General features: G+C 40.8%; 2 protein-coding genes across 3 annotated transcripts in view; one reads left to right on the plus strand and one right to left on the minus strand.

The window, feature by feature from the left end:
* Nucleotides 1-25,505, minus strand: part of MEGF10 (multiple EGF like domains 10) — a 367,971-nt gene that overhangs the window by 319,711 nt on the left and 22,755 nt on the right. The window lies entirely within an intron of this gene.
* LOC307111234 (glutaredoxin-like protein C5orf63 homolog) lies at nucleotides 1,349-24,236 on the plus strand. 2 transcript variants are annotated; one of them, XM_079790973.1, is made up of 4 exons: nucleotides 1,349-1,478; nucleotides 16,035-16,155; nucleotides 23,086-23,142; nucleotides 23,775-24,236. In XM_079790973.1, the coding sequence occupies exons 2-4, from the start codon at nucleotides 16,042-16,044 to the stop codon at nucleotides 23,949-23,951; spliced, it is 348 nt and encodes a 115-aa protein (XP_079647099.1). In that variant the 5' UTR covers nucleotides 1,349-1,478; nucleotides 16,035-16,041; the 3' UTR covers nucleotides 23,952-24,236. The 2 variants fall into 2 exon arrangements, with proteins under 2 accessions (XP_079647099.1, XP_079647100.1); XM_079790974.1 differs by having other exon boundaries at nucleotides 23,787-24,236.

A 25,505-nucleotide genomic window follows, 5' to 3' on the forward strand; every position in this document is an offset into this window, starting at 1 on the left:
CCTAACAGAAAGGCAACCAGTTCAACCCCCTTCCCACATACAAACATAAACAGAGTAAAACAAAAATCCCTCCAGCTACCTTTAGCAAAACTCCTAAAGGTCCTGTAACACCTGACTCCTGCCCAGTCTCTTTAGCCTATTTCCACTTCCTTTCCACTCCCTCTATGCTGCTGCCATATTAGTCAGTCTTCTGTGCATTGCCCATGCCGGACTCCCTCCAGTTCTAACCTTCCCTAGGCCTGGAGAGCTCTGTCCCTGCCCAACCTGGTATAAGACATCCCTAGCCAAAGGCTACCTCTTTAACTACATCACATTCATATTTTTTCATAGGTCTACATTCCTTCCCTTTTAAAGCACTACGTTCACTGAACATAATCTATTTTAAGGATCATTTCCTAAGCTCTGGCTTGCCTACAGATTTTTAAATGCTTTTTTAAAAATAAATCTTTATTGTTGAAAGCATTACATATGTCCCCTTTTTTCCCCCATTGCCTTCTCCCACCCCACCCTCTTCACCACCCCACTGTGTAATATTCCATTGTATAGATGTACCACGGTTTTTTAATCCACTCATCTGCTGATGGGCACTTAGGCTGTTTCCAAATCTTAGCTATTGTAAATTGTGCTGCTATGAACATAGGGGTGCATATATTCTTTCTGATGGGTGTCTTATTTCTTGGGATATATTCGTAGAAGTGGGATCACTGGGTCAAATGGTAGTTGCATTTTTCATCTTTTGAGGAAACTCCAAACTGTTTTCCACAGTGGCTGCACCAGTCTGCATTCCCACCACCAGTGCACAAGCGTTCCCTTTTCTCCACATCCTGGCCAACACTTGTCCTTTGTTGATTTGTTGACGATAGCTATTCTGACAGGCGTGAGATGGTACCTCGTTGTCGTTTTGATTTGCATCTCTCTGATGATCAGTGACTTTGAGCCCTTTTTCATATGCCTTTTGGCCTTCTGCATGTCCTTTGTGGAGAGTTTGCTGAGGGTACAGCTGCCAGTTTCCTTCATAACCTAGCTCAGTCCAGACCCAGAGGAGGACAGTAAACACTGAATGAATGAATGAATGAATGAACGAACGAACTAACGAACGGATGCAGGAAAGGGGATAAAATGAAATGGACTGCACATTTTCAAAAAGTTGGCTACTGACTTTTGTGATTAAGTAGTCCCCAAACACTCCAGGTCATTTTCCGTGTTCCCCTCCCTTCCCTCTCCTCCTCTCCCCACTCCCCCGTTTATTAACAGTTCGGCTTGGCTTGGTTTTTCTCTCCCTTTTCAAGTATAATGGCAGGCAGGCGTGGCCACCCTTCACAGGGGCGGTCTGCTAAGATCTGAGATCCACACACCAGCCTGAGCGAAGGCGGGCCAGGCGGAAGTGCGGGGCGCCCGGTTAGCGCTGGGTCGCTCTGGCGGGCGGAAGTGCGGGGCGCAGGGCGGAAGCGGCGACACAGGCGGAAGCGGCGGCCCAGGTGGGTATCGGTGACCCCCCAACAGAGGTGGGCCTTGCGGGCCACTGCACTGAGCCTGCCGCGGGCGGGAGAGGGGCGCAAAGGAGCCCCCGGCTGTGCCGCGCACGGCCAATTTCCAGTGTCTTAGGAGAAACTTTATAAACCGGGAGCCATAAACCCATGAACCACCAGAGGGGGTGCAGGGAGTATAAACGTGTGTGTGTGTGTGTGTGTGTGTGTGTGTGTGTGTGTGTGTGTGTGTGCGCGCGCGCTTTCTCGCGGGTTGGCGCTCTGGGAAGTGAACAAAATAACGGGCGGGAAAAGGCAGCTTTTTAAGAGAAAGCAGGAAACATTTCAACTTCGTGCTATTTGCAGTGATTCACAGATGACCCGTCCTTGGTTTAATTAACTTCTGTGAAATGGCAGTATAATCACAGTGGGCAGGCTGCTGAGATGACTCTTGATTTAAGTAAATATTTTTGAGCAACCATGCTGACCTTTAATTGGGGGTGAAAAGGTTGAAAGATGAAATACTCTCTGGACTTCCTCTCTGCTTTATTGGGCAAACGCAGCCCTTTGGGTGCTGAGCCGTGAGATAAGTCAGAGACTGGACAATTCTCAACAAATGCTTAGCCTTGTCAGTTACCCCCGACAAATGCCAGCTCATGCAATTTTCTAGTAAGTCCAGAAGTAGAAAAGTTCCATCTACATTATTACTAACACGAAAAGGCAAATGCCTGTTTCTAAGTTTTATCTTTAACAAAAACAAGGAGTTTTTGACCTGGGTGATCTTTATTCTTGTGTCTTTCTTTTATAAAATTTATCTTTATTATTTTTGTTTCTTAATAGAAAGTTCTATATAGTACTGCATATTTTAGAACACTTTTTAAAAAATTCACAGTATGGCCCAGCTTGACCCTAAGATTTTCAGCTTCTTTGGGGTAGGGATAGTGTCTAGGATCTGTCATATCCCAACCCTTTTAACACACTAACGTAAGCAGGGCTTCTATAACTACACAGCCACTAGAGCCATGTCTCAAGTGTGCATGACACTGCAAGTTGAGGTGGTTCTTAGAAGCCACGTTCGTCTCACTTAGTAATTATCTGAGGAATAGCTTATGAAAATGCATATGAAGCACTCTACCAGTATTTGAAGCTGTATACACTGAGATTTAAAATATTTTGGGGAAAGAGGTATACCCTGGAAATAGTGAATGATTATAGCAATATTGGAGTAAGGAATTGCCTGGAACCTGTCATGAAAATTAAAATTGGTTCTGTCATGGAAATTAAGATTGGTGGGGTAGGTACTTTAGACAGGCAGACTCCTCAGATTTCTTTCTTCATGCTTCCTGTGGTCAGTAGTAGCCTCCTGCCAAGGAAGGATCAATATTTTTTGTCTCCTTCACCAGAGGAAAATGTGGCTATGTGGTTTTATTTAGATGGATTGATGGCAGGTAAGGTAATAGAAATGAGGATTTTCCAGCTTAGGGGTTTATTGGACTGTATTTCTATTTTATTCCAGATACCTGACTCTATTGTACTCTTAAGTACCCAGAGGCAATGTGGAGATATGCCTTCAAAAAATAAGTTATTTTTTTATTATTAAAATTTTTATTTCATAATGTGTGCATACTTTAGCTGGCTTATACTCTAATGCTAGGGCTCCAGGTTCCACATGTTAGCATGATGGTGCTTTGGTACAGATAGTAAGGTTTCTTATGTTCCTTATTTTAAATCTAATCTTGCCACTGCTTTATTCAAGGAGTGTACATCAGAGGAAGCCAAAAGCCAGCTGGAATAGTTCCTGCATGCAGTTTTAATATTGTTTGCAATTATTTTGAAGGGGAGAAACCATCTGGATCCAGAGATGTGTAGCTATACAGGTAGCAGGGAATAATGAGCTTACTTCATTTTTCCCCTAGTTAACATGTTTGAGGGACAAAATCATTTGAGGAAGAATATGCAAAATAAAAGGTTTTGGCTAAGTTTCTCATAGGTATTATCCCATATCTCTAACTCCCTATCCCAGTGATAGCCACAGGGAACTGGAGGCATAAAAATATTACTTATTCTCTTTTTATTTCAATTCCTACCCAAAATAAGGTTTCCAGAGATAGAGGCAAAACTCAGAATACCTTCTATTTTAAGAAAGTATCCATCTCCAAGGATTTCAGAGCATTTCACCAGTAATGCATAGTAGCAACCATTATGGCTGCTACAGGCTTCATCACTGCAGTATTGTTTTTATTTGTTTGTAAAACTTTTCCCTGCCCAAGGTGTGAGTTCCTTAAGGGCATGGAAAGTATCCTAATCACTTTTATATTTCTAGTACCTGGCACAGTGCCTGGCAATTGCAGACACTCACTATATGCTACCGAAATAAAAAGATAGTGTGAAAACATCATTGGGAATGCAGCAAGGTAGAGAAAAGAATATAAAACAATAACTTTTTAAGGGGTTACTAGATGCAGTTATAAATGCTGCAGTTATTAATAATTTAATAACCAGCCTGGAATGGGGAAAGGCATATTTGACAATCCATACATATGGTCACCAGATTGCCTTCCAGGGAGATCTGGCCTGTCTGTTGCAGGTCCTCTGTTGTTCTGAATGGAATATGCAAGCTGAAAGGCTTCACCAGCCCTGTCTCCACCCTCCCTCCCTCCAGTCCTGCCATGCTCAACTCCTCACCCAAACACCTGTTGAGTGAATGAATATTTGAATAGTATCCATTTGTAGATATACCAAGTTATCAGCTTACCTAGGGCACTCATATCTTGGTTTGGTCCTGCCTTAAGGATAGAAGACCTATATATGGTGACTATTTTAAGTCTGGGTTGCCCAAATAACATTGAAGGAAAGCCACAATCATCTTTTCTACTTTACTAGCATTCTGAAGGAGTTCAAAATCAACTTTTTGTGTTGTAATTGGGCAGGCATGTGGCATTTGTTGCTTCTTTTTTTCCAATGAAATTGCAGCAGAAATCAGAATGTAACTACTGGAAATAAATGAACTTCCTCTCATTGTTCCTGTTCTTTTCATATTAATCATGAAATAATGGGGAAATGTCAGGAGGAAGAACATGAGATTGAATTATTTGATTTTTTTTAAAACATGTAGTTCTTCCAGTAAACCAAGAGAAAGGATACTGTTATTTAATAGAAATTCAGTAGGCAGCTTAGGACATAAGACTGGGAAAAAAAAATCGAAATTCAGCTTTGTTTCTCCAGATCCAAAAATAAAGCTAATCTGAATGTTTTTGGATTTAGAGATCAGAACCTCATCCTTACAGTAAAGAAACTCTGCCATTTAAGCTGAGATTTCCCTCATTTTCTCCATCCTTAAATTAGGCTTAAACAAATGTGGTATCTTTTATTTGGTAGACTCTAAGGATTAATATATAAAGCTTTTTGAGATTTGTTTTTAAAGAAAGGGGGTTGAACTTGGAGATCCCTTTTAATTCTGAAAATTGTGTGTTGGTCTCATTATGTATAAAAATAGGCCATTGTTCAAGGAGAAAATATAGAGAAATGAACAAACAAACGCAGTATGGAAGGCTTTGGTTAAACATTAGCTTCTTTATCCATAAAGCAAAGTCACTTCCTAGTTCCAAAATATTTTATCAGTGTTAGCTGGTAAGTAACAGAATAGGATTCAGAGGATTAGAATCCATGTAAATGAGGGTTGCTAGGGCCTGACCTCAAGAATGCTTGGTTTTCAACATTCAGATTGACCACTATACTTCACAGGCCTACGTATTATTGGTATCACACGTACAAGAAAATGTTAGAGTTAGTAATTAAAATGTCCCAAAGTCATTTGCTACAAAATGGCTAAAAATAAATGGAGAATCTTTCAGGTCTTGTGTGGTCATGAGAATAACTTTGCCTCTTGGGCAAGATGAATTGGAAATGGAGTATCAGTGATGAATGGAAGACATTGCCTGAATGGACAGATTCTGAATGACAAACAGTTGTTTTTGGAAATAGGATTGTGTGCTTTTTAAACAGCAAAGAAGCTGGCATTACTAGCTGGGTACAAATAAGACTAAGATGTTTTAAGGAAATGGCCTTCTTTCTGGGTCAGTATTCAGTAGCAGAGATATCTTCAAAGGGAATGGTTCATTTTGGTTAAGAAGGATAATGTGGGAAGGAGTCTGTATAATTCCTTATGCACTTTGTTCTCATCCCTTGAACTAGAATGATTTTACCCCCGTCTTAATGCTATCTTTATGGAATGAAGAAATTTTCAAATTGGTTTTTAAACTCTATTAAGCCCTCATGTATGATATAGCCCAATCACATTATTCAGGTTTTCTTGGCTTTCAGGCACAGCTTTGCAGCCATTATGTCATAATTGTACTGAACATTGTTGCACACTTTGAATTCAGGATATGCCTCTCTGGCCCCAGGCCAGATGCTGAGTCAGTGTCTTTGGGGTTGGAGATAAGGGGAAGGGTGTAATATGTGCAAGCCCTGTGTGTTAACAGGAATTAGTCCAGCATCCCCTTTAGACGTCTGGTTTCAAGAGAGAGTATATAGTAACAGTACATTACTGTTCTTAATTGGTATCTTCATTTTTCTCAGCTGAATGTTTTTCTGGAAACCCTTCCCTCACATTGTAATTTGCACCAACCCCATTACTGAGTAGACTCCTCTGAAGCAATGATCTGGAAAGTGTGACTACTAAGGTCCAAAGATTCTAAAACAAACTCTTGCCTACACTAAAGATTCCTTCCCCTTCCCCTTGGTATATGTCAGCTTGCTCTAGGCCTAGGCAAACACAGCACTGCTTCTGGGCAGGGAGGAGAATGACAAGATGATGAGGGTCTGCCATTAAATACCACTTAAAAATAAATATAATTAATGAAGGGATGATGCCAACACCTCTGACTTTAGGAAAAGTTGCTTTGATGCCTAATTCAAAAGGAATCGTAATACATAAAATTAAAACCTTTAAAAAATATTTATTGATTTCAGAGAGGAAGGGAGAGGGAGAGAGAGATAAAAACATCAATGATGAGAGAGAACCATTGACCAGCCGCCTCCTGTACAACCCACACTGGGGATCGAGCCCACAACCCAGGCATGTGCCCTGACAAGGAATTGAACCAGTGATCTCCTGATTCATAGGTCAACACTCAACCACTGAGCAACACCAGCCAGGCAAAATTAAAACATTTTTTAAAATCACTTAAATTGTGTCTAATAGTAAGAAAGAATAATACATTATTCTTCCCTTTTAAAGGTGCTTTTCCATCACAGATGCTCAAACAGCTTCAGGATGAGTACCTGGTCACTCTAATGTCAGTTCTCCATTTCCCTACTCTGTCCTTTCTGATGCCCAGGCTTCCAGTTATGATTGACGAGCTAGAAAAGCAAGTTTGTGATGAGCAAGTGCCTTTATACTTTTGCCTAGATCTGTACATACATTTTGGGGTTTGTTTTTTTTTAAAGGACTGGCATTTTTAAACTGCTTCAAATTCTTTGTTCTGGGCCTTTTGAAGTTTTGGATTATTGCCATGGCATTTCTTCTGCTTGTGATTTTCCCTTCCCTGATCAGGAGGACATTTGGTTCCCAAAGCCTATGGGCACAGTTTCTCCAGGTCTCAGTTAAATAAGAGAACAGAACGAGGCATAGCATTTCCATTTTACAGTAAAGATAAAACTGAGACTTAAAGAGATGAATAATTGCCTAGCAACTCCAAACTACTTAGTGGCAGTTGCCTCTCTTTTGGGGTTTACCTCTATGAAATCATCACCTAGTGACATCCTTAATAGAAGATAAATATGTTGGTTCTTTAATCAGTGATAGCCTGTCTTAGAAATGTGTATTTCAGTGATGTCCACAATCCTAAATTTTCAACTATTTGTTTGAAATATTTTTTAGTTTTGTAATCCCCTATTTCTGAGACTGCTATACTTGTGATTTAAATCTTCCATTTGAGGCCAGTTAAAAGCACATTTCAGTCAATAGATCCATCATCATCATTAATACTAGTATTAATAACAATACTTGTAGTATTACTTAGTGATAAAATATTAAGCCTTATTTCTCTGTTCTGCTTTATAATTTATATAAGGGTTTTTATTTTTATTGTCTCTTTTTAAGATATTCAATCACCTTTTGCCTTCACTCTTCTCCCCCAACACACAGCCTCCACCCTCACCAAAAATGTCTACTTTTAGTTAATCCTCCTATATAATAAAGAGGTAATATGCAAATTGACCATCACTCCAACACACAAGATGGCCGCCCCCATGTGGACACAAGATGGCTGCCACAAGATGGCCGGCAGGGTAGGGCAGTTGGGGGCGACCAGGTTGGCAGGGGAGGACTGTTAAGGGTGACCAGGCCAGCAGGTGAGGGCAGTTAGGGGTGACCGGGACAGCAGGTGAGGGCAGTTAGGGGTGACCGGGACAGCAGGGGACGGCAGTTAGGGACAATTGGGCCAGCAGGGGAGGGCAGTTAGGGGTGACCAGGCTGGCAAGGGAGGGCAATTAGGGGTGATCGGGCCAGCAGGGGAGGGCAGTTGGGGGCAACCAGGCCTGCAGGGGAGGACAGTTAGGGGAGACCAGGCCGGCAGGGGAGGGCAGTTAGGGACAATCAGGCCGGCAGGGAAGGGCAGTTGGGGGCAATCGGGCCGGCAGGGGAGTGGTTAGGGGGTGATCAGGCTGGCAAGCAGAAGCGGTTCGGGGCAATCAGGCAGGCAGGCAGGCAGGCAAGCAGTTGGGAGCCAGCAGTCCTGGATTGTGAGAGGGATCCCAGATTGGAGAGGGTGCAGGCTGGGCTGAGGGACACACCCCCCCCCCCCTCACACACACACCCCGTGCATGAATTTCATGCACCGGGCCTCTAGTAAGTTATATTAGGCAAGAACCAGACAGGTATTTCATTTTAGGGGTAGGCATTGGTTGGAAGATTTCATTCGTCTGCAGCAGCAGTAGACATATCTGGCTTGTGGCAGATTCTTTCACTATCTCTTTTCTAGTCCAAGCACTAATCACTTTTTGACAATGGGCCCTCATTCTGGAAACACTTTCTCCCCTAGGTTTCTGTGATGACACTTTCCTGATTTGCATCCTACCTCACCAACTTTTTATTCTGCCTACTTTGTTGGCTCCTCTCTACCCAACTTCTAAATGTTGGATTTCCTCAGAGATCTGTCTGTCCTGTCTTTTTCTATATTATTTCAATGATCTCATCTAATTTCCTGCATGTAAATACAAATCCTAAACTGATGGAGTCTTAAATTTTTATCTTTATCTCTGGCTTCTCTCCTGACTACAAAACCTGCATATGCCACTCTCTACTTGTCCCTCATTGAGATCTGGGTTCCATACATTTCTCAACCTTTTCCTGCCTCAGTTGTCCTCATTTTAGTAAATGGCACAGCCCCCACCAGAGGCTCAAGGCCAAAAACTGGCAGTGTCCTTACCATCATCTTTTCATTCCTCATATCCAAATCATTGTCAAGGCTTGTTGGCCCTATTTCTGCCCTCATCCACACCCTTCTCACCCAGGCTATTATTGCACTAGCCCCCTGAGTCCCTGCTTCCACCCTTGTTCCCCAACAATTTATTCTTCATACAGCTGCTAAAGTGATCTTTTAAAAATGTATCTGAGATCATGTCACTTCCCTCCTCTAAATTTAATTGTATTTAAAATAAAACCTTGTTCCCTAACAGAGCCCACAAGGCCTTAAATGATGCAATCCCCAGAGGCTGTTTTGAACCCTGTCTCCTGCCACTCTTCCCCTTGTTTATTGTACTTCAGCCACTCAATCATTTTTATTTTTTATAATAAGCCAAGGTAGTGCTCACCTTGGAGCCTTTGTACTACCTTAAATGCTCCTCCTTCAAATGTTCCTCTTTCTTTAGTCTCAATAAAAAACAACACCTCAGAGTACCTTATTAAAGGACCTGCCTTATCAATAGCACATCACCCTGTTTTACTCCCTCCCCCCCCTCTCTATTTATCACTATCGGATTAAAGAGTGGCATTAAAGAGACTCTTTAGTGTCACTAGAATATGGACCCCCATGAGGGCAGATACTTTGCTTTCTTTTTTAATTCTTTATTGTTGAAGATACTTTGATTTCTTGTTTACCACTGAACCCAGCATCTATAATAGCATCTAATACATGGGAAACATCAGATAACTTGAATGAATAAATGAATGACTCTCATCCCACACCTAAATTGCCATAATTGGCTCCTAACTCTTTCCCACCTCCATTCTCCTTTTCTTTGCAATCTATCCTGCATGATGCTGCCAGATCAGTCTTCCAAAATTGATTTTATCACATCACACTTTTGTTCAAAATGCTTCAGTGGCTCCCATCAAACAGACCTCGGCATTCCTACTCAGCATCTTTGGGTCTAACCCCAACTTTAGGTGCTTCCCTTTTTTTTTACATAACCAAATCCTCCATGATTTAGGATCCTCCTCTAGTGAAAGCACCTCCAATCTCAGCCCATGGTGCTCTTCTCTTCCTTTCTCATAACATTTACAGTAGCCCATTAGATGTCCCTATTGTAATCTCTCCTGTATTTACATTATTTCAGTTAAGATTTAACTCCCTGCCACCCCGATTAATTTAATTTTTAAAAAATTTAAAAAAGTTTAACTTTTTTCTACTGAATCCAATGAAGTACATCTCTCTATGATTCTTGTTTCTTGTAACTAGTATGTGGAGTTGATTCCTTCATGTGAGAGTTTTATTTGGAGGGAAAGAAATGGGCTAAACACCAACCAGAATGAAGAAAAAAAAAGGCTTAATTTTACTGAGAATTTGAAGGGTGTGGGATAAGGGGGCACAGTGCATATACTAAATGCTGTATACCATCAGTTAAACTATAATCTTACCAGATAGGCAAGGCCACACTTCAAACAGTTAAAGAACTTTTTCACAGAGCGGTGTGTTGAATGTAAATGAACGTAGCACCCGATGAGTACAAACTGAGGAATAGACACATACAGATACTTGAAAATCCCACAGTCACAGTAATAATTTGAAGGGAAATGCAAAGGGATTTTTGTCTCTAGGCTTGTCTGTGACCAGCCATTCCTTTCTCGGACTGGCTCCCTACTGGCTTCTCTGGCCCGCTGTGTGGTGAACCTGCTGGCACTGAGATCTGGAAGTAAGAAGCTGCAGGGAGTGTGGTGGCGTGTGGTGTGAAAGGCGGCTGCTCGCTCCCCAGGGCTGGGTGGTCATTTTGCAATGTCAAATCATTATATTGGACAGCTGCAACTAATATAATGTTATATGTCAAATATACCTCAATTTAAAAAAAAGAAAGAATGAAGCTGAACATGAGGCCATACACAAATGAGCCCACAAGTGGGTGGTTAGCTCAGGGTCTTTGTTGCAACATCTAGTCTGAGTTGACTCCACTTCCTAGGCAGTTCCTCTGGCCAGGTACCCTGACTCCTGGGGCTGAGGTGAGGGCCCCTCTCCAGGTTAGGTCTTCCACCCCCACCCCCAGTTTCTGTTCTGCAGACTCATTCTAGCCCTGCTTAGTCCCTTAGAATTGACATCTCAAAGTATCTGCTCAGTTTTCAGCTTTGCTGTATCCCTGAATGCTGCCTCTCCTTGTCACTCTTGGCTCCAAACTTGTAACCAAGATCCCAGGCTGGGCAGCCACTTGTTTGAGGAGAGGGATGTTTGGACATAGCTGACTGACCAAAATGCACATAGGAGCATTTTTCCCTGTTTCCCTGGATTACGTAGAACCCAGTGACCCAGAGTACCTAAGAGCAACCTCACATCATTACATACACTTTCAGTAATCTATCTATATAAAACCCTAATATACAAATAGACCAAACAGCAGAACGACCTGTGGAATGACTGGTTGGTGGGGGGGCACTAGGCCAAGGTGGGTGCCAGCAGGCAGAGGGAGGTGACCAGCAGTGGTGGGGGGGGAGGCAGCGCCAGCAAGAAGGCGGCACCAGGCCGCCAGCCAAGGCAGGTGCCAGCGGGCCCCCCCCCACCACCGTCACCCCGCCAGTCGCCTCACTGGCCAGGCTTAGGGACCCTACCCATGCAATAATTTTGTGCACCGGGCCTCTAGTCTAAAATAATAGGTTTTGTTTTCAATAGGGGAGTGTGTGTGTGCGCGTGCGCGCGCGCACACACACGCGTGCATGTGCGTGTGTTTCTAGTCATCTGGGTAAAAATAGGAATGTTGTAGTTAGATGGTAATGAATGTGAAATGAGCACTTAACATCTCACATGGCACAAATGGCTAAATGGAAGCCCTGAGCCTCTCTTTATGGAACAGGTACAGTGAGAGCTACAGTAGCAGTGTTTGGTTAATGTCAGTACAGGATTAAATTTAAATTATACTCTTGGAAGAAGCTCCAACATTACCTGTTAATGACCAAGGTGGTACTTGGGCTTAGATAGACTTTTTGATTTTGCACATGAACTAACACTGCGGCTTGCTGATGAGGGATTATGTGAGCTTGGAGATTTGGTGTGCCAAAGGATTCTTTGTATGAATAAAAATTCTGGTCAGTGAAGGTCAGTTTCTCCACTCAAGCGAGAACAATGTTATTTCCCTTCTAATCAGACACACACAGTGTTTGAAGACTCCAAGAGTCCCATATAAGGGATGTGCAGCCATAGTCTGGTCAGCGTCTCATGCAAGAAATGAATAATCCTTAATAGAGGATCAAATGACCCTGGCTTTTTTCTGTACTCTAATCAGTTGCTTTAATGGTATGCCTTCAGTGCTTCACAGGGAAAATGCTATAGAGTTAAGTTATCTTCATCTTACTTCAAGGAGGGCTGAATTGGTCCAATCAATCCTCCCCCCATGTTGTACTTGATTCTGCTATAAAGACCACTGGAGTCAGCCTCAGTTTTGTTGAAAAGCCAGCATCCCCTTTCTCTTTCAGGGTGATGTACCCCTGAGCGGCAGTGGACTTGAAACAGCAGGAGTCACCGTCTTTATTGTTCAGCTGTGCAATTTGTTTTAGGCACATTCTAAATCCAGTCTTATGCCTTTTGCTTTTTTTTTTTTTTTATGTGACAAAGGTGACCCAATTGTGATTCTTTGATATTATGAACACAGCTCTTTTTGCTCCTATCACAGAGGCATGTAACAAAATACAAAGGATAAAGTTATGTCTCTCTGTAGTAAGGACACATATTTCATGACTAAATTCAATGACATAATCAAAAAGGTGTTGTCCTCTCACAGTCATGAGCTAACAGCCAGAGACTGCCTTTCAGAATATTTTTATAGTGCTGAGATACTGTTAAAAAAATAATAGAACTAATGAAAATGTCACATTGACAGAGTAGCCCGTATTAAGATTTTACTTCAAGAAGGCATGACTAGGTGAATGTGACTTTGACAGCAATGGTGTTAGGGTTTACAGAGTTAATAAAATATTCTTAGAAGAATATTATAGAGTTTCAGTTGGAGTGTATAATTGTTTCATTTTACCTTTTATTTCTAGAACTAAGTGGACTCCAGTGTTCAGAATTTTAGCCTGAATGTCTTATTTCTGCCTAGGAGAGGTATATGGAGCTTTTTCTTTATATCAGGCTCTAATATAATTTTATCATATAAAGGAATAAGTTAATTTAACAATATGGTAAAATGCATGTGCCTTAGGGCATTTGGAAAATATGCAGATAGTAAAAATTACATAATGCTAAAGTATTTCTCAGTAAATAAATATGCGATGTTTAAGTGATTAAATACATACAGAAAGTAGAAATGAAGATTAGCACTACAAAAGAGAACTCATTTTAAACAGACTAATTGTAGCATCATTGAAGACTTTACTTAGCTCTCTGGGTTGGTTGAACAAATATTCCAGCAAATCTGGAATGAATAGCAACTCTGTTTACTATGACAGGCTTTATTTGTCTTGGGCACAACCAAGACCACATGCTGTGTTTTGTCATGTTGGAAATACTGAAGCAGATTTCCATTGTGAATGTGAATTGTTTTTTCAAGCTTTAACACCTCAGTCTCAACTCAGCTAGGTAAAAGCAATACATTTTCCTTTCCTTACCAGCCAGACATCAATAAATCTTAAATCCCTCCACCAAAAACATGTCAGGCAGTTCAATGTTCTAGTTCAGTGGTCGGCAAACTGTGGCTCGCGAGCCACATGTGGCTCGCGAGCCGAGGTTTGCCGCTCTGTTGACTAATGAGTTTGCCGACCACTGCTAGACTAAACGTTACCATGTAGTTGGAAGCTGTGAGGATTAGGCAATTGTGGCATATTTTGTGCAAAGAGGTAAAGGGTAGTATATGACAGTGGTCAGCAAACTCATTAGTCAACAGAGCCACAGTTTGCCGACCACTGTCCTAGTTGTAGTCTCACGTCACAGTTGTCAGTCGTAGATGGTCTGATTCTTCTTATTTCTAAGGGCTGTCTTTCTGTCTTTACTCTAACAAAACTGTTAATTTCCTTTCTCCTCCATATAGTACAGCTTCTATAACTCCATACCCTATAAAGATATGATACTGATGGCATTGGGCCTTCTCAATCATGCAGACATTACTATCTAGTATAAACATGGCTAACATTCAACTTTCCCCCTCATTTATATCCTGTATTGACAAAGCCATGTCAACACAGCTGTTGTCTCCAATTACATTCACCTTTTAGAGTTGCTGATTCTTCTGAATTTATGGAAAATGTGTATAACAGGGCTTTAATTTAGTTGAAAGTGGCACAGCATATCATGAGATTATTTATATATACTTTCCACCTTGAAGTAATGCTGGGTAGCAGATCCTTGCAAAATTCTCATCACATTCCTTGTTAATGCATAATGATTATTTAGTTAGCAGGGAGATTTAGGGAGAAGTAGAAGACTAAGGGTATAAGAGTGAAGGAAAGTTTGTTGTTTTCACGGATTAGGATCAAATCTTTTTGTCCTGTGGTCTTTATTCTAGTTTGATATGGATTGGTGTTTTTCTCTAAAGTCTTATCATTCTGTCTGAAATGAGTTTAAGGCTAATCTTATACTGAGAAGCCTGGTAACCAGTAGGGATTAGCATGTAATTAATACGGTTTTGCTGTGGAGCAGCGCAGGGGGAGATTTGAGGTGGTGGTGAAGGGGTTGGAATCAGCTGCAGCACCCTCACCCACAATTTTATGGACACTCCGGAGCACTAACCTTAAGTTATGATATGACATCTGCCAAATAGTGACTCTGTGCACACTGAATGTCTGATAAGGGTTAGAGGTGAGACTAAAGAGAGGGGAAAAGGCTCACTTCAATACTTTTAACATTCAAAGAAATATATGAACATCTACTATGCGCCAGGTTAATTGTAGATGCTTGGGGGATACTGGGTGAACAAGTACCTGCTCTTATGGAACTCACATTATGTATAAGGGTCATATAGGTAAAGAAAAAATTTTAGATAGTAAAGGATAAAAAAAAAAAACAACTATAGTTAAGTATGAAGAAAGAGAGTAGTGGGCTGACCAATAATAATTGTAAGAAAGTCACTAAGGCATCTCTAAGGAGGTAGCATGAGCCCAGGCCAAGTGAAGAAAAGCTACTTCAGGGCTTTTCATAAAAAGGGACAGCAGGTGCAGACATCCTGATGAAGGAATTATCTTTGGTCATTCAAGGAACAGAAAGAGAATCTTTGTGGCTGCAACTTGCCAAGATAAAGGAGGGGAAGGTGATAGATGAAGTTGAAGAGATGGGAGTAAAGCGATGTTATGAAAATTCCAGGAATGAATTCATCTTGGGGATATTGGTAAATGTAAACTCAACAGTTAAAAGTGAAATGATCATATTTGTAGTTTTAAGGACAAAGATGGAGGCTCAATAGGATAGCTAGGAATAAATAGGGTGTCTTATGGCAAACAAGGTAGCAGCATGAGGGAGCCTCACAGCCTAGTGTTTGACATGAAGCTATTATCAAACTGCTCTTCCTAGAATATCTCCAGTAGAAACACTAGCACATTTGTGTTTTCAAAAATGATGGCAATCTTCTTTTAACGTACTTCTTAAGAAGTTGAGCATAAATTTTTGTTTCTGACAAGTTAACTCGGTCTAATTCTCCCCTATAGTTCCTCTAAGTACAACTCTTGTTTCCCATCCCAGCAGAGGGGCATAGATCTCACGACCTTCAGCTGGGAACTTGTGCTGCTTACTTGTGGTTGGGTGTTGGTGAATGCTTGCTAATAAGATAAGCTATCTCAGAGATTAAAAATCATCTCAGGAAAGTCCACATTTTAGGGGATCATCAGGATGCTGGCAAAATCTGCAGGTAAGATTTAATTTTGTATTCAAATAAACCCATGCAGTTTGCTTACAGAAACCAAGTGATCAGCTACACAGCTAATCCATAAGTATGGATACTCCCCCCACCCCCCACCCCTATTCTAAATTGGTTTTGTTTGGAATACAGTGAGTGTGCAGGCATGGTGGAGACTTGCCAAACATCTGACACTCCTGGACTTCAAAAAGCAATTCTTAAATCTTCATATTCCATCACAGGCTTGCAGCTTACTGTTTCATATTCTAAAGAGCAAAGTGTAGAGCACCTAAGTTTATTGGTTTGTTTTTCTTTTGGCAGAAGCAAGATGCTCTGGTTTCAAGGAAATAACATGCAGTTTGCCAAGTACTCCTTTAGACTCTTCCTGAGAAATCTCTCTGCCTCTAGGACTGTTCTGCCTGTGTTGACCTTATTCACAAAGGTAGAGTGAAAAATAAAATTACTGCTTTAAAAGCATAAAGTATTCAAATCATTGGGTGAAGAAAATAAGGAAGAAAAACGTTGAAAGTAAAGTAAAGGAATAAACATCCTTCGGACCTGTTCCTCAGTTTTTTCAGTTTCAGTATCAGCAATAGAAACTCTTTCCTCCCAGATACCTCATTGTCTCACAATTAGAGGTTAAATTAATATATTTAGTAGTCATCTTAGACTCCTACATTGAAAGAAAAAACTATCAGATTATAATATGATGTTTATAAATGTATCACTTGGAACTTAGTTCTTATTATTTGTGATAGTTATGTTCTATAAAGTCACCAAAAACACTGAATTAGCAAATGCTGGACCTTTGCTCCTAGGGAAAATACAGGGTTAGATTCCTATGAGCTTCTGTTAACATTTTTGTCAATCAATTAGTACATAACCTTGTTCTGTTTAACGACACCTTGTTTAATACATATTGTTGATTCATTAATATTGAACTCAGCCAACAGCACTATAACTCCTGCCTGAACAAAGCTTATCTAACACATTATTTTCTCCATAAGGCACATCAAAGCCTTCTTGTGCTTAGAAGCATTAGACAGCACTTCAACACTATTAAGAGGAAACACAAAAAATAAAAAATAAATGGCACTGAACAGATCATGAGAAGGACGCTTGTTTACACATATGAGCTGAAACAAGAAGGCAGAGCATCATCTTGTTCAATCTCAGCTGGAATGTGACACAAAATTTGCTCTGTTCTGTGCACATGCATGTCTGTGAATGATTACAAAAGGTCCATGAGTATTGATCTTGGGGTTACAAATAAATTTTAGTGAATAGGTGAACTCACAAACACAGAATCCACAAATAATGAGGCTTGACTGTGTTTTCTTATCCCTGACACTACTTTTAAAGTATAAAAGTAGTTTAAATTTTTAAGAGCTTTTCCCCCTGAAATTTATAATACAAGCATTGCTGATTTTCTTTTGCTAGTTAACATTACTTTGTGTGATTTATAATCAAAAAAAGAAATAAAGTGCAGGGTAATAGAATTAACTTTAGTGAATAATACTGCAATTCAAACCAAAAAAAAAAAAAAGCATTGTGTTTATTAGATTTTTCAGAATTTCGGAATTTTAACAATTTAAAAATATCTGATGATTATCTAATGGGAAAGCTTTAAAAACTTTTAAAAATTAATATCTCGTTGAGAATAGTTACTCTAAACTACTTTTCACATCCATGAGTATATACTGCACTGTTGGAAATTATGGAACAAAACTATTTCATCATCTTTGTCTACATATGAGAAATGCATGTGAGAATTAACCACAAAAATAAAATAATTCCTAAAGCAAATGGTGGTCATTCAGCCTAACAAGTCTGCACTATTTTTCTGTTTGAGCAATAGCCAAGTTAGCTGAAAACATTTGCGAAAACACACACACTAATCTTCCATTCAGCTTAATTTTGTACTGAACCCTTTATATGTGTCATTAGGCATATAATATCACTCTCACCTTCAGGAATTCACAATCCAAAGAAAAAGCACAGTATTAGCTCTCTTTCAGTTATAAATAATAAAAAGTACTTCCCAGAGTGACAAACAAAAAAAGGGATTTTATGGCTTGGTCTGGTTTCAGGGATAGCCTCATTATGAAACTAAGCAGTTGCCAATCTCTTCAGTTCCACATCCTCTGGGTTAATTCTGTCTTGACTCTGCCTCTTCTCATGAATGACTGCAGTGATGCCAAGCCCCAGATTTCACAGCTTGGGTATCAGAAACACCAACAAAAGCCTCATAGCTCTCTGTTGAATCTGATCAGCCCAATCCCTGAGCCATTCCATTTTAGCCAAAGGGATAGGATGTGCTGATTGCCTTGTTGCTCAGGGATGGAGTCCACCACATGCTGAGAGCAGTTCCTGTGAGGCAAAATTACAGCATTCTTGCTACAAGAAAGGGGTGTGAGCAGTGGACAACCAATCCAACAAATGTTCATTACATTTTAGGGGTAAAGTAAATACGCGCTGTATTGGTGCCATAGAAAATCCTAGACAAGGATGTTTGAATGGTCCAGACTACTGAGTCTTACCCTTTTTCAGTTCATAGACTTCTTCAAAATTTGATGGACCTTTTCTCATAAACACACACACACACACACACACACACACACACACACACACCCGCGATAATTTGCACAGACTTCTATGGACACCAGCTTTTAAAAACAAAACAAGAAAAATCCTGATCTAGGCTCTATTAAAGTATTTTATTATAAAAGCAAAATGTTGCCCTGACTGGTTTGGCTCAGTGGATAGAGCATCGGCCTGTGGACTGAAAGGTCCCAGGTTCTATTCCGATCAAGGGCATGTACCTTGGCTGCGGGCACCTCCCCAGTAGGGGGCGTGCAGGAGGCAGCTGATTGATGTTTCCCTCTCATTGATGTTTCTAACTCTCTATCCCTCTCCCTTCCTCTCTGTAAAAAATCAATAAAATATGTTTTTTAAAAAAAAGCAAAATGTTAGTAATATGGTATTTCTGCTATTTAGCTTGTTCTTGTTTTTCCTTTAAGAACTTCTGTTGACTTTTTGAAACTTTCTCAGAAAATGTCAACATGATTATCTCAACACATCACAGACTATTCATAATCTGCTTATTGATGATGCTAATAGTAACAACATGAGCCTAATTCTCTGAACCAGGAAATTAGGGCCAGAAAGATCCTTCTGAAGGAAAACTGACTTTTGATGATGTGGGTCCTTATTTTGAAATAAGCTGTGAGTCTCAGGACTGCACCCTATTTGAAAAAACAAAGCTCTGCCTACACAGAAGACTTTTTTATTTCAACTAAAGTTACTGTCATTTACAGTGAGTTTGGGGAAATATAAGATAAAAATAGCTTTCATAGTCCATCAATAGGCTACCACATTTCATAACTTTTCAATGGTTATAAAAAAACAAGGAGAAAAAAAATAACACCTTGAAAGACAAAAAAAATGGTGGCTGCTGAAGTGTGTATGGTTTATTGTTGTACATTCACAATCTTGCAAGAACTGAGAAGTTCACAGGTGTGGACAGACCCTATTCACTGGTGAGGCCTGTGCAGAAGAGTGTAAACCCTCGTACTGTACTGTGCACCTGATACTGTAAACATACTATAATAACAATGTCTCATATGGGCATGAGAAAAATCTTGGGTTAGCAGCAAGCTTTTTAAAATGTTTTTAGTTAAATGTAAAGGAGAAAAAAAGGGGGGCGGCTTTTCCCCCAGAGTATCATGTGTGAACCTACAACACCCTGACTGCTTTCTCTCCTTCATTGTATGAATAGCCAACCCTGAGAGCACCTCTTAGAACTGGTTTTAACCTTTAGCTGCAGCAACTGTGCTGCCACATGTGTGTATATATATACTTGAGGCCTGGTGCACGAAATTTGTGCATGGGGGTGTGTCCCTCAGCCTGGCCTGCACCCTCTCTAATCTAGGACCCTTCGGGGGATGTCTGACTGCCTGTGGGATCGGGCCTAAACCGGCAGTCAGAATCCCTCTCACAATCCAGGACCACTGCCTCCTAACCACTCACCTGCCTGCCTGCCTGCCTAATGCCCCCATCTGCCCTCCCCTCCTGCCCTGGTTGCCCCCAATGGCCCTCCCCTGCCGACCTGATCTCACCCCCAGCTGTCCTCCCCTGCCAGCCTGGTTGCCCTCAACTGCCCTCTCCTGCTGGCCTGGTCACCCCCAACTGCCCTCCCCTGATGGCCTGATCGCCCCCAACTGCCCTCCCCTGCCGACCTGGTTGCCCCCAACTGCCCTCCTCTGCTGGTCTGGTTGCTCCCAACTGCCCTCCCCTGCTGGCCTGATCGCCCCAAACTGTCCTCCCCTGCCAGCCTGGTCAACCCTAACTGCCCTCCCCTGCCGGCCTGATTGCCCCTAACCCCCTGCCGGCCTGATCGCCCCTAACTGCCTCTGCCTCAGCCCCCACCACCATGGCTTTGTCCGGAAGGAAGTCGGCATCTGGAAGATGGCTGATAGACCTGGTCTAATTAGCATATTACTCTTTTATTATTATAGATAGATTATATAGGATAGGATTGCTTAAATGGTGGGGAAAGGCCTTTTTCAGCAGGAGGAGATGCTCTTGGCAGACAAAAATACATAACTCCTATATCTGGACTGATAGCCAGCCATGCACTATACTGCCAAACCGGTTATTAAAAAATTGAACCGCTTTCTTACACCTTACACCAAACAGCTGTTGCCCTTAAAACCCCTCTCAGCCCCCACCTTAGGTTCTGCCTTCACAGTTCACCCAGATTAGGTTCTGATTGATCATTTTCTATGCCTGTCAGCGTCAAAAGCTCCGCCTCCTAGGCAGCCATTGACTCTTCTCAGTTCATCCAGATTTGGTTCTGATTGGTTGGTTTCTATGCCAGTAAGCGTCAAAAGCTCCACCTCCTAGGCAGCCATTGGCTTCTCTCAGTTCACCCAGATTTGGTTCTGATTGGTCGGTTTCTATGCCCGTCAGCGTCAAAAGCTCCTAGGCAGCCATTGGCTCCTCTGGAAAATCCAGAACGGCCCCACTTTCACATTGGCACCAGCCCTTCAGTCACGCCCCCACTGGGTGTATCTCTGGCCGCTCTGAGAAGCGGCACCTCAGGTCTGTGCTGGTGGCAATTTTGAATTCTCATCCCTGACCTAACCTTCTTACAGTGCAAGCTCCGTGAAGGCAAGCATTTGTCTTGTTCAGTCTTAATTCACTTATAGACTTTACCTGTGTCTATGCATCTATGCTAGCACCGCATGGTGACCAGTCGTTTCAGTAATCACGGTCACTGCCTTTATATATATATAGAGAGAGAATAGATATGGTATTGTACATTGCACATACCGTTGGACATGTGTGCATATATATATATGATGTTGTACATTGCACATACCCTTGGATCCCCACAGTTTGGTCCCCCTCCCAGCTTCCCCTTTATAGTATGATGAGTTAACAAGTGATGGCCTACACAAAGTGAGACCCAGCTATTTAATCACTTTCCAGATATCACCCCTCTTGATAGAATGCTATACATGTTTCTCTAAAAAGCCCTTTCTGTCTCAGCAGCCAATCAACTTATAGGTTGTTGTTTTTTTCTGGGTTTTTGTTTTTTTTTCTAATGGAGGTGTGAAAAGTTCTACATTCAGTTGAAGTTCCTGATGAAGAAACACAATTGAAATTTTTTCAGTGATAAAAATCTGTATATTTGTATGTCAAACAGTCTAGCTAAAACTTGATGTAAATTCCTCCTTTTTTGTTTAATGAATATAATTTATTCAGTATGAAATCTTTATATTATAGGTTTCACATGTTAGGAATAAATATACATTAAATCTTGGTTTTAAAAAAAAAGCTGTTAAGCTGGATAAAGGGTTTTTCTTTTACATAACAGCTTATCTCTTCCTGTCATGTTAAAAAGCAGATCCTATATAATAAAAGGCTAATATGTAAATTGTCCCCTTGACTAGGAGATAGACCAGGGGGCGGGGCCGGCCCACCAACCGCCCGAAGCCCCTCCTCCAGTCCAACCTGGCCCAATCAGCCCCAATCAGGGCTGGCCAGCCGGACCCCACCCGTGCACAAATTTGTGCACCGGGCTTCTAGTCCTATGTAATAAAAGCTTAAAATGCAAATTAACTGAACAGCAGAACAAGCAGTGGAACAACCAGTCGCTATGATGCGTACTGACCACCAGGGGCAGACACTCAATGCAGGAGCTGCACCCACCCACAGGCCCCAGGCCAGCCAAGGCAGGTGCCAGTGGGCCCCTCTCACCCCCCCCCCCCATCACTCCACTGCTGGTCGCCCCGCAGAGGGAGGCAACCGGCGGTGGGGAGCGGAGCCAGCAAGCAGGTGGTACTAGGCCGGCCGAGGCAGGTGCCAGTGGGGGCCCCCTGATCACCCCACTGGTTGCCCCACAGATCGGCCCTGATCACCAGCCAGACCGAGGGACCCTACCTGTGCACGAATTTCGTGCACCAGGCCTCTAGTTTTATATAAGCACCAATAATGTTGAGAATATTCTTAGCTCATTGCAAGAGAACCTGTAGCTAGTTCCTATTCATGAAGTCTAGGCCTGAGAAGCCTTTAAAATCTGCCAATGATCCATAGCATTCTCAACAGACTCCTCCACTACGTGGTTAGAATACAAACAACAACAGGCACTAAAATGTGCTTGCTTCTCAGGTGGAGAATTACCTGGGAACCTATTGCTGATACTTATAATGAGAAAGAGACAAGACATTAAAGAGTTGGTACATTCATCATCTGAAATATTTTTCCCTTTTTAAAGATGGGACACTCACTATCTAACTCTATCCTAGTGGGTTTATTCCTGTGGATTAGGAAAAACAGGCTGGCAGAGCTCAGGGTCCCCATTCAAAGCAGACTTTTAGCCACTCTGGTGATGTCAGCCAGGCCAGGAAGATGCTCCTTGGAGTATAGATCAGTGAAAAATAATTTTCCCAGCTATCAATTAGATGAAGCCAGTGACAAAAAAATGTAAGCATCTAAATGTATTGTCTATGTGTATATGTACATATGTATCTATATATCTACCTGTAATATATATCTAATAAATAGATACATTTTTTATGTACACATGTTATGTGTATATACACACATGTGTAACAAATGTAAACATCTAAATTTATTAGACAGGTAGATTGATTTATGGAGACAAATCAAAATATAACAATTGAAAAATGCTGAAAGCCCATTTACTATGAAATATTAGCTGTTTATAAGATTCTATGACAGTGTTTTATTTTGGAAATGAAAGTATAGAAAACAATCTGTTAAAATACTTACAATCTGCTTCTGTGGTTTTTGTCAGGTTGCTGCCATTCTTGGGTTTAATGGCTTTATTTTTTTCTTCCTGTAGGATCCATGTCCCCTTTGTGATGAAGCTAAAGAAGTACTGGAGCCTTATAAAAACAGGGTAATATAGTACAGTGTGGCTTTATGTATACGGAATGGATATAAGGTATCTGGATCCTTTCTTTAGGAAAAGAGAGTAAATAATTTTTCACTTACATTTTCTTTCTAATTTTCAGAGAGATGTTAGTGCTAATTTCCATAAAAATCAGTATTCTAGGTGTTTCTCTGAGCAGTACTTGTTTCCTTACTCTTAATGTAAGTCAAAGTTAAATATCAAATGCTATATTCATGCTTTTTCAAAACTTTTGTCCCTATTCCTTTTCTCTTATTTTGTCATTTCCATGGTTCACCTGTAGTAAAGCATGACATTTTTTAAAACCAAAACATGTCTTTCCTGATTCTCAGGAAGTTTCCCTGTGAGGACATATTTTATTTCATTGGGAACTGAGTAGTGCCTAGACGCTGAATGTGACAGGTATAACAGAAAAGTAGCAAAATCTGGAGTTATGGAATATAATGAAATCAACCAAGTTGTGGAAATCAGGGACATTAGATTACTTTGGACCTCACACAAACAAACAATAACAAAAACCTCTGAGCATTAGAACCAGTCTCCAGATCAGTTTGTCACTGAAGTTATTGCATCATTCCATGTTCTCAAAAATATAGAGCTTTAGTCTGCCTCTGTTTCAGTTTATTTTACAGGAGGTGGACATCACACTTCCAGAAAACTCTGATTGGTATGAGAGGTATAAATTTGACATTCCCGTCTTTCATTTGAATGGCGAGTTTCTGATGATGCATCGAGTAAACATCTCAAAACTTGAAAAACAGCTCCGGAAACTTGAGCAGCAAGGTACTGGAGGCTGATGAAAGCCCTCGTGATTTTCCACCCTCGCTGTCCAGAAGGCATCTTCCCAAGGAAGTGACCATGGCCTTGTACTCCTGTTGTCAACTGTCACACAGCCCTAATAAGGTTCTGAACTTAGTGGTGCCAAATAAGTGTTGATATTTCTCTTCTGATTGATGGAACTACCAATGTGAAAACTGTTTACCTTTGGCATTTTATAAAATAAGAGGAGCATGTTGGCAGGGAGGGTGGGAGAAATCCATTTGTTTTATTTCTTTTTCTCTTGTTACTTGTATTAATATGGAAACATTTCACATTCATTGGACAGTGCCATTTATAGGAAGAAGGCTCTACATCCCTGCTGCTGCCCCAAGGGCTTAACTTTTTAATGGAGGAATAAATGCTCTTCCTCTCAGTAGATAAAGTGAAATGTGAATTGTTAATAACTGTGCACAGTCAATAAAGGGATGTTTTAACTAATACATCTGCATGAAGCCTATTTTGGTGGAACTTAATAATACCTGTTTAAAATTAGAGCTCATTTTTCTGGGTAGAAGAGAATAATTATCTGAGCCAAAGAAAGCTTCATTTAAGAAAAACAAAAAAAAAGGCATAAACCCCCAAAATGTATATAAGGATCTCAATATGCTTTGCATGTAATCAGTGAATTGATTTGTAATATTTGAGTACTGCCTTTGTTAGTTTTTCAGTTATCATCAATTGAGTTAATTAAGCTTATTATGAAACAGTGGTTTTATCAGGTTTTAATATCTTAGGGAAAATTCACTTCTGACCATAACTGGACAGATATGTCATCTAAAAACAAAATGTTCTTTGCCATTTTATGTAAAGTATTAAAAATGTAGTTGTGTGCTCTTATTTATATTTAGTCAGGTTTGGCCAGTATAGGAATGGGTTCATTTAAAAACAAAACTGCCTTTTCCTCTTAAAATCATATCATTGCAATTTTATCTGTAATGAAATTCTTCTATGAACTATTTTAATGAATTTGGATATTGTGAGTTCCTTGGCTACATTTAAATTTAATTAGTATAGCCAGGCTGGTATGGCTCAGTGTTTGAGCATCGACCTATGAACCAGGAGGTCACTGTTGGATTCCCAGTCAGGGCTCATGCCAGATTGTGGGCTCGATTCCCAATAAGGGGCAGGCAGGAGGCAACTGATTGATGATTCTCATCATTGATGTTTCTATCTCTCTCTCCCTCTCCTTTCCTCTTTCTGAAATCAATAAAAACTTTTAAAAATGTCTTATACATGAGGAGTAATCTGTCATTCAGAGAGTTTCCGGGACCTAGCTTAAGTCACCTGTCAGACCAGGTCTTGCCACCCACTCCAAATTTCAGCACACTAGGGCTCACGGCATTGGTATCATGTTATTTCAAATAGAGCAAACTCAACCATTCTGGATCTTACACACATTAAGAAGTAACTTAAAAAACCTTCCAAGATAAGAGAAAAAAATATTACAATCGAGTAACAATGTTTATAATTTATATATTTCTGGAACACATATTATTTGATTTTATAAATATTAATTGAGCTCTGTGATAGGC

This window comes from Cnephaeus nilssonii, assembly GCF_951640355.1.
Source record: "Cnephaeus nilssonii genome assembly, chromosome: 2".
NCBI lineage: Eukaryota > Metazoa > Chordata > Mammalia > Chiroptera > Vespertilionidae > Cnephaeus > Cnephaeus nilssonii.